The 8,529-nt window shown below is 43.0% G+C and overlaps 1 protein-coding gene across 8 annotated transcripts in view; it reads right to left on the reverse strand.

The window, feature by feature from the left end:
- The window catches only part of cpeb4b (cytoplasmic polyadenylation element binding protein 4b), a 38,072-nt gene extending 29,543 nt beyond the window's left edge, over positions 1–8,529 (reverse strand). For 5 of the 8 annotated variants that reach the window (XM_082549452.1, XM_082549450.1, XM_082549448.1 and 2 more), the window contains exons 1-3: positions 8,018–8,529; positions 6,046–7,277; positions 3,421–3,489 (exon numbers count right to left, since the gene is read on the reverse strand). In XM_082549452.1, the coding sequence (XP_082405578.1) occupies positions 3,421–3,489; positions 6,046–7,230 (1,254 nt within the window). In that variant the 5' untranslated portion in view covers positions 7,231–7,277; positions 8,018–8,529. The remainder of the gene's footprint in view (positions 1–3,420; positions 3,490–6,045; positions 7,278–8,017) is intronic. The other 3 variants (XM_082549454.1, XM_082549453.1, XM_082549451.1) reach the window with 1 other exon arrangement.

An 8,529-nucleotide genomic window follows, 5' to 3' on the forward strand; every position in this document is an offset into this window, starting at 1 on the left:
AGTTACGCAAAACAGAGCGTGCTGCTCTGACCGGCTTTAAAGGGTTAACAATGACTTTAAAAAAATAATATAAAATAGTGTGCAACACCACTGAAGTTTGTTTTTTTTTAAACTCTCTTTTCAACCAACGGCAGTCACTCTCCAAATAACTTCTGCTTAGCTTTCCGAGCTTCCCTCGGGTCCTCTTAATCAGTGGTCTCCAACCTTTTTTGCGCCACGGACCGGTTTATGCCCGACAATATTTTCACGGAACGGCCTTTAAGGTGTCGCGAATAAATTAGGGAGGGGCTAATAATCGGCTCAGTCATTTTTAATGATCGTTGAAAGCCCAGATCGTAATCGTGATTAAAATTCGATTAATTGAGCAGCCCTATACGTGAGTATTCATACTCATATATACGTGTGTGTGCTTTGGGGTTAGGGAGTTAAAAATGTACTTTTGCCTTGTTTGAAATATATTATTAATACATCTGTGAAAAACCGCAGCAATAATTCTACCATTTCACCCCCAAAAAAGGGGTTGATCCATGCAAACCATTTGCCATTGCCACACCTGACATCCTAGTGATCCCACAAAAATATATCAGTTTAAGAATAAGCAGATCGCTCCAGGACACAAATGAGCTATGAACAAATAAAAATGAGCAGAAGAAAATTACTTATCGGAATAAATTCAGGCAATAATAAAATAACATTTAGCTTTGCTTACTTGCTAATCCAGAACTTATACTTCTGCTGTAAAGTGAAAGTTTTATTTCAGGAGTTCACAGTACTTATATGAACGGATGTTCACACATACCTTTCTTATCTCTTCTCAACCGGAGTTTACAAACAATGTTTTCTGTCTGCCATTACCAGACATAATAAATAGCTGCATTTTACTCTCGGTTTTATCAGGCACAAAGCAACAGGCCTTGCTTTTTCAGCCACTTCCATGGCTTTGTTTGTCTAACTTTTTTACTGACAATTAACTCTGGACAGGATAGAGTTTACCCAACTGCACTTCCTCTAGTTCACACTCAATATTTTCTGCATCATATTTTCATTAAAGATTCAGATGTTAGCAGTTTTCACGCATGTACTGCCACCCTTGGCCTTTGTAGAATATAACCAACAAAGGTTCATGTAAATACTGAATATCATCTTTAGGCTCCTGAGCACCATCCGTCCAGTTATACATCCATCCATTTTCTTAATCTGATTCAGGATTGGGGGTGGGGTCTGAGGTCTGGAGACTCTCCCAACTGTCATGGTGTGAGAGGAGAGGTAGACCCTCGACAAGTCGCCAGTATATAGCAGCACTAACACAGAGACAGCCAATTAACCTAACATGGATGTCACTGGACTGTAGGAGGAAGATTTAGTATCTGGAGGCAAAAGGGAAACATGCAGACACAGGACCTTCTTGCTGAGAGGCGACAGCTCTAACCACTGTGCCGCCCACTCCAGAGCTACAGTATTTTCCAAACATGCATCCATTTTCTTAACCTCTTATCAAATTCAGGGTCACAGAAGAGCTGGAGCCCATGTAAGCTGACGCAGGGCATCCAACTACAAATATTTAAAGCACAGGCTTATCGAGTAAAAACAAACGGCCTAATAGTCTAATATTCGTAACGCAAACCAGCTTACAACCCCGTGTACTGGTCATTTACAGGTCTGATTTTACATAAAAAGTAGCGTTGTTTTGGTTAAAGCGATATGTAAAACCACACTCTGCAAAGATTTTCTGGACATACACAGAGACAGTTTTAATAATGTGCCTTCAGATAACAGCATCATTATTTCTAAGCTGCACAAACAGTCAGGAGCGCTGTAACCAACAGTTACCCAGGTGGCTTACTGAGGCAATATCCTGTGCTGGCTTCTCTACCTCAGACCCTGCAGGTCTTGACCTGGTCACTGGCCAGATTTACCAGTCTGAAACCACTCAGTACACCTGACACAGCAGCAGGCTTCTGACCTTGAAATTCACGGGTGAAGAATTAGAGGACAAAGAAGGAAAGAATAACAGATAGAAGAAGAAGAAAATAAAGACTTCCCTGACATTTAAAAAGTACACATTTCTGGTCAAAGGTTATTTACTAAGTGAACTGTGTGCTAGCAGTTAGCAGCAGTGTGTCTGGATAGTTAACCACTGTAACATATCTGACTGGTTGCATACTATTGATTTATTGTGTTTATGTGCAGCGAGTTTATAGTGCAAAGGTCACAAAAGTACTGACTTACAGAAATCATCTATATTACATGTTTACGACATTAAAAATGCACAAAGAAGCAGATGTTGTGATGAAATAGGAGTTATTTCATCAAACACAGAAGACCTGAATAATGGCCAACTGATCCTTCATCTGTTGTGTGTGCTAAAACTCCAACAGTTGAGGCTTACAGGAGAAGGGATGTGACACAGGTCTGTTTAGTTCACAGTTACACAAACTACAGTGTTTCATTTACCAAATCCGGGAGTGCCTTGTGTAAGACAACTTGTGTAATCAGTCATCTGAACAATGCCTGATCTCAACAAACATTGACAAGAACCATTTTAAAAACAGTTTTAAAGAAAGCAAAACAAAGCCATCTTTCCCATAACTTCCTCTGGAGTATTTCTGTAGCTACGGGAGTAAATGGATAGGAAACTGCTTAAGGCAACTGATGAGACCGATGTGGCAATTTTCATGTCACATGTATATGCAAGCATGGATAATGAAAGCCAAACAACACTTGGATAGATGTATTTAAGAGTGAAATATACAGAGAAGGCACTGGCAATTAAATGTGACGCTTGGTTGGCTGTGCAGTAATTTAACAATGGTTTCTACAGTAACCACTTCACCACAACATCATGACCTACAGTACATGCTCACACCAAAATGAAACATTTCAAGATTCGGTTGTTTTGTTGTAGATCGAAACTGACAAAAAGAAAAAAGAGAAGAAAAACAACTGATGTGATTCAGAATTTGACAGACTTATAAGCAAATCCTCATTTACATGTAGTAAACTATCTCAGTTGGAACAAATCCTAATATCCACATGAAGTGCATATGAAGTGAATGTTCCAAAGCGGCTGCATTACACAATGCAACAAGCAGCACTGATACAGATCTGAGTGGAAGATGTAACTACGGGCAAAACAATACCGATCCACATCCACGCAAAGCGAGGCGAAAACAAATCTGCGTGAACTGATCGTGTCCGACTTGCCATTACGCCACCGTGCATATGCTTGAAAAGTACAGATTCACGAAGGAGATGTTCTTGAAGAAAAGAAGCAAAAGTGGAGATTGCGGCAGGTTTCAAAATGAGCTTGAGGACTATAAATATACACAGCAATTTCTTAACAGTCATTGTTATCCTTTGTTTGTTATTGAAACCTATATTTTAAATGTGTTGTTATTTTAAAAAAGGAGTTACACTTACATAATCAGTCCCTCTCCCTCTCTCAGACATGCACACCGACAGGGAGGCCATTCTACGCCCATCCTCCATCTGCCCTTGCAGTATCAAGGGGGCAAGAGGACAATGCCACTTTAGTTGATCTGATTCAACCACAAGGAAGAACAACATACTGCAGCTACAGGAAAGCTAGCTTAACTCTAACACCGGGATGTAACAGTCAGGCTTCTCAAAATTGTTGCAGAAACCCAAATCTGATCTACAGGCTGTTTGACACCAGTTGTAACGCCAGTTGTAATGCTTTTAACGCATTTAAATCTACAAAGCATGTTGGGAACTTCTTTCTCATTATACTTTTTCTGGTCTTTTTTTTTTTTTTTTATTAAGCCAACAGCTTTTTTTGTACCATCCAACCATGCTAATCTGTAATTTTGTGCTCATGAAGACATAACAGCTGCGTATGTGCACCTCTGCACAAAGCAGGGAGGAGGATGGAGACAAAGTGAGACACAGGAGAGCCTCCCTCCTTCCAGCATGAGCCGAAAGTGATGCTTCTATAAGATCATTATAGTATTCTATCACTGATGACCCCGTTCACATATCACAACAAATGATTTTGCATACAGTAACTAATTAACTTAAGAGGACGGATATTAGCTGAACAGGTAATACAGAACTAGGTCACAACATTTGCCCAGTTATTTAATCAATTTAAGCTTTTTAAATCTTTTTGACATGTAAAAACTGTTAATAGAAGCAATAGGATGAAGTTATAAATTAGCTAACTACCTTGTTACAATTTTAGTTATCTTTTTTTAAACTACAATGCTAAATAAGTGAGCCACCATCCTTGTAATTATGCTGCCAGAAAACTAGCTAAAAGAGAGAGGATGTTCCTAATATTGTCCTCTTAAGGGAAGTCCACACAGCAAGTGTGGTGACAATCAGAGACCACAGAAGGTCACTGACATTTAGTGGCTTTAAGCAATGATGGGGTGGGAGCTAAAAAAGCTCATTTCAAACGTTGGATGAACTGTACCAACACCCTGTACAAGACAAATGAGGATGTCTTAACTGAATCATGCAAAGCTAGTCTAGTGGAGTCCAAGAATAAAAATATGGAACTGTAAATGAGAATAACAGGCCCCCTTTAAATAGTCTCCTCATCAAAGCAAACTGGAACAGGTCAGACACGAACCTGGGCCGCACAACTACCTACAGCAATTAGCTGTTAACAACATTAATCCAAAATAGCTACTGAGAAGCATGTGCTCCCTCTCTAATACATGTCAAGACATGTCCGCACAACCTTCTGGCTGCTGAGCCTGTGGAGTGTTGAGTCATTAACTGCTAATGGACAAGAAGAAAGGTCACAACAAGCATCACTTTTAACAGTTTTAAGTTACTTTGCATCTTTAGAGAATTTTGGATTCACTGGTAAAGAACGTGTCCAGGAAATCTGCAATCTATACGTTCAGTTATGATGTTGACAGGCTGCTGAATCTAAAAAGACATGCAGCCACCAGGACTATTTAACACGATCTATTTTCATCCATGACGACGACTACGACTGACACCAACTTGCAGGGACTTTGTCACAACGTAAAAAAGTAAAGGATATGTAGGGTACTTAAAGAAACATTTCACTGGATAGGCCCAGATGGGTCTATAGCCACCCCTGTCTCTTTCCCCTCCTCCTTATAACGACCAGCACAATCAATCACGGGCTAGATCAATAGAATGAATTTATCTCCAGGCCCCTCTACCTCTTTCCATTACAGCTGGTTTCTACATGTGACAGTACAATTATTTAAGCAGTCTTCATTGTATGTGGACCCAGCTTTTAAAATGAATGAACAGGTTGGATTTTTTTTTTATTAAGGGGTGGCCACCCATGCCATGACATACAGTAAGTGATTAATGTAACTCTAAATCTTATAAATCATCAGGCTCTCTTTTACACAGTGTAATAGGTCAAGAGCCTAATATATGCAAAGCATAAAGAACTGAGCAAGGTTCATGGATCTACAGTATCACCGTTTGTTGCTAATGGTTGTTTACGACTGGAACAAAAGCAATCTAACCATAATGTATTGTTATTCATCACTTAATGCAGATATAGTTTTTGACACTATTGTCTGTCGTTATACCCTCCATCGCCGTCTTCATTTTGTACCTCGCTCTCCCAGTCTCCCATTATAAAATCTTATCATTTTTTTTCTGTCCATGCCGTCTTCTCCCCCATTCCTATATGCGCCCCCCCCCCCAATTCACATGGCACACACCACTGCAGTGACAGAGCCACATTAGTCATCGCAAAGGACGCTCAGCTATAGAAGTACAGAGTCCAATAACAGGTTTAACACAGTAGCAAAAGCATCGTGTAAATCTGTGCCCTCCTGCTGTGTCTAAAAATAGAAGCTGTACCACATAATGCTATAATATTAATAGTTCACATAAATGACATCCTGCTGTTTAATAATTCAGGTGATGAGCAGCTACAACTGAAAAATATTCAGAACCAGACATATACGCTGGACATTCATGCTTAGTATACAACATAATTGGGAAGAAAAAGAGGACAATTCCATACAGTTAGTGAAAATTCCCACTCAACCATCTGAATAAACATCTTAGAGGCAAACTGACCTGAAAGGGGAAGATGTTATCGCTGCGGCCAACTCCATCATCCATCCAGGACTTGGGGTTAAAGCCTGCGGGACTGTTTCGAGGGTACTTCTGGGATGCCACATGGTTGTTAGGGAAGGTCTTCTTCAATGGGGAGATAGAGTTAATGGGAGTCATCCCGCCATTCAGCCCGCGTCGATAATCTCTGCCTTGAGATCCTCCCCAGCCGCCACCACTACCATATCCTCCTCCGGGACTCCAGGAAGTGGAGGAGCCGGGGGAGGGAGAGGGACTCTGGTAGCTGGCTGGACCCCAGGGAGATGGGGGCTTGTTCAGGCTGTTGGACAAATGCGGCAACTGGCTGAAAGCTGCATTCCTGTGTGGGAAGGGCGGTGGTGGGTGGGGAGAAGCTGGAGAACGCCGATGCTGCTGGTGTTGGCTGTGGGGGTGCTGGAAATGGGGATGAGGTGGGGGAGCCGGGTGGTGCTGGGACAAGGCAGCAGCTGGTCCGATCTGGGGGGAGAAGTTCCCACCAAACCCTGGACTGACGTGGTGTGAGAAGTTCTGGAACAGCAGAGGCCCGTTACTGGCAGACGCCGGGTTGAAAAAGCTGACATCCTCGTTGATGATTGTTGATGGCGCAGGTGGGATGGCGGGTGACCAGTTGTTAAAGCCAGAAAGCGATGACGAGGTTGTACTGGACTGAACTGGGCCCGTACCCCCGAGACCAGATGTCTCCTGGTAATCAAAGCCTGTCAGAACAGGTGACTCAAGACGGAGCTGCTTCTCTTTTCCATTACTGCTGTCAGATGTGCCATTCTCTGTCTTGCCTTCCTCGGACCTGGCTTTTTCCAATTCTGAAATTATCCCAACGCCACTTCCACCCTCTTGGTGACTCCCAGGAGACAACTGCTGCTTTTCTTGCGTTTCTTGCATTTCCTGTTGCTGCTGTGCTTTGGGTTTTTCTGGCCCCCCCAGGATTTCGTCTTGCACGCTGTTGTGGGTGGCGGAGGCAGGGAAGAGCCAGGGAGAGCCTCCCGTGGTGCCATTCCCTGCGGCTGTGGTGCTGTTTATGAAAGCGGCAGGGCTCTGCGACACATTTTGGTGATGATGAGGGGGCTGCAGATGCGGGTGGATTCGGACCGGGAATGCAGACTTGTTGCCAGTGTTGTTTTGAACTAGAACTCCAAACCCGTAATCCCCCATTTGTTTTCTCCCCCCACAGACAAGTGCTATCCCGTGATCGTTTGGTCCTATAGAGAGAAGAGCATACAAGCATGGCATGCACTGAGTTAGCAGTCACCCACTCACATTAACCAACAGATCAAGGGATTTAGAAAAAAAAAAACAACGAAGTGAGGGGACACAGAGGCATGGAAATCTCTTTATGTGTAGGTTCTAAATGAGATCCTACACACATATAACATTCACTGTACTGTGGCTTTAGAGCTCATCCTTAAAAAAAAGCCAGCCAGTTAACGTTACATCTTTAGCTAATTATAACCCCGTGACGTTGCCAGATTGTCTACAGCTGAGCTGCTGGCAGCCACCAGTAAAGCCAGAACCACTGCTGTGTCGAGCATATAGTCTCCATTTGGGGACGTTTTACTAACGAAAACCAACTGACAGGCAACTAATTATCACCCAAGAAACGCACATTAGCACAAAATATCAACGAAGGCTGAAAATATTGACAAAAAACCAACAAAACCGTCAAAAATAAAACACTCGACCTTGTTTGACAGCTGTCAGCACCCTGGGAAGAGCCCACTATCAAAATTACGTTTATATTAATACGGCTTTTTTATCAGTCGGGCAAATTATTGTTAATTAATCGGTTTCACGCGTCGACGGAGAAGCAGTTTAAATCGCTGTTAGCTGACCAGCTAACTTTTCCATCCGTTGCTAACATTAGCTTGCTAGCTAACGACCGTTAGCACGAATGCTAGCTAGCTGGACAGGTTGAAGGCAAGCGAATAAAACATCTCCTCACCTTCTGATCACCACCTTTCGACCTCGGCGTCGTCTGTGTCGAGATCCTTTCCCTCGGGCTGAGAGCGAGACGGTGTCCTTGAAACAATGAGTGCGGCAGGCAAAGGTTTTCAGAGGCGGTTTTAGTAGCTGACTCGTACAGTGCAGTCGGTCAGCTCTTTTTTTTCTCTCTCCCTTCTCCTGACGTGTCCTGCCTGCTCAATGACACAGCTCTCTATCTGCTGCCTGTAATCTGGACCGTATCATCGAAGAGCTTTGTTAACGTGGCAGTGTGTGACTTATACTCGGTTCGTTCATAAAGCCTTATTCGATCGGTTTCATTGTTCGCTTTATTTTCTTTTCTTCTCACTAACTGTCTCTCCTTCAGAGCCAGCCGATCCTCTGTGTGTGTGTGCTTGCTTGCTTCTTGGCTGCCCCTCTCTCCTGGAACCGACCGTGGCCGAATGACAGCGAAAGATCAGCCGAGACACACTTCCGCTTCTGGGACGGCCCCTCTTCGCTTAGACCACGCCT

Source organism: Aulonocara stuartgranti (genome assembly GCF_965226115.1).
Source record: "Aulonocara stuartgranti genome assembly, chromosome: 10".
Lineage (NCBI taxonomy): Eukaryota > Metazoa > Chordata > Actinopteri > Cichliformes > Cichlidae > Aulonocara > Aulonocara stuartgranti.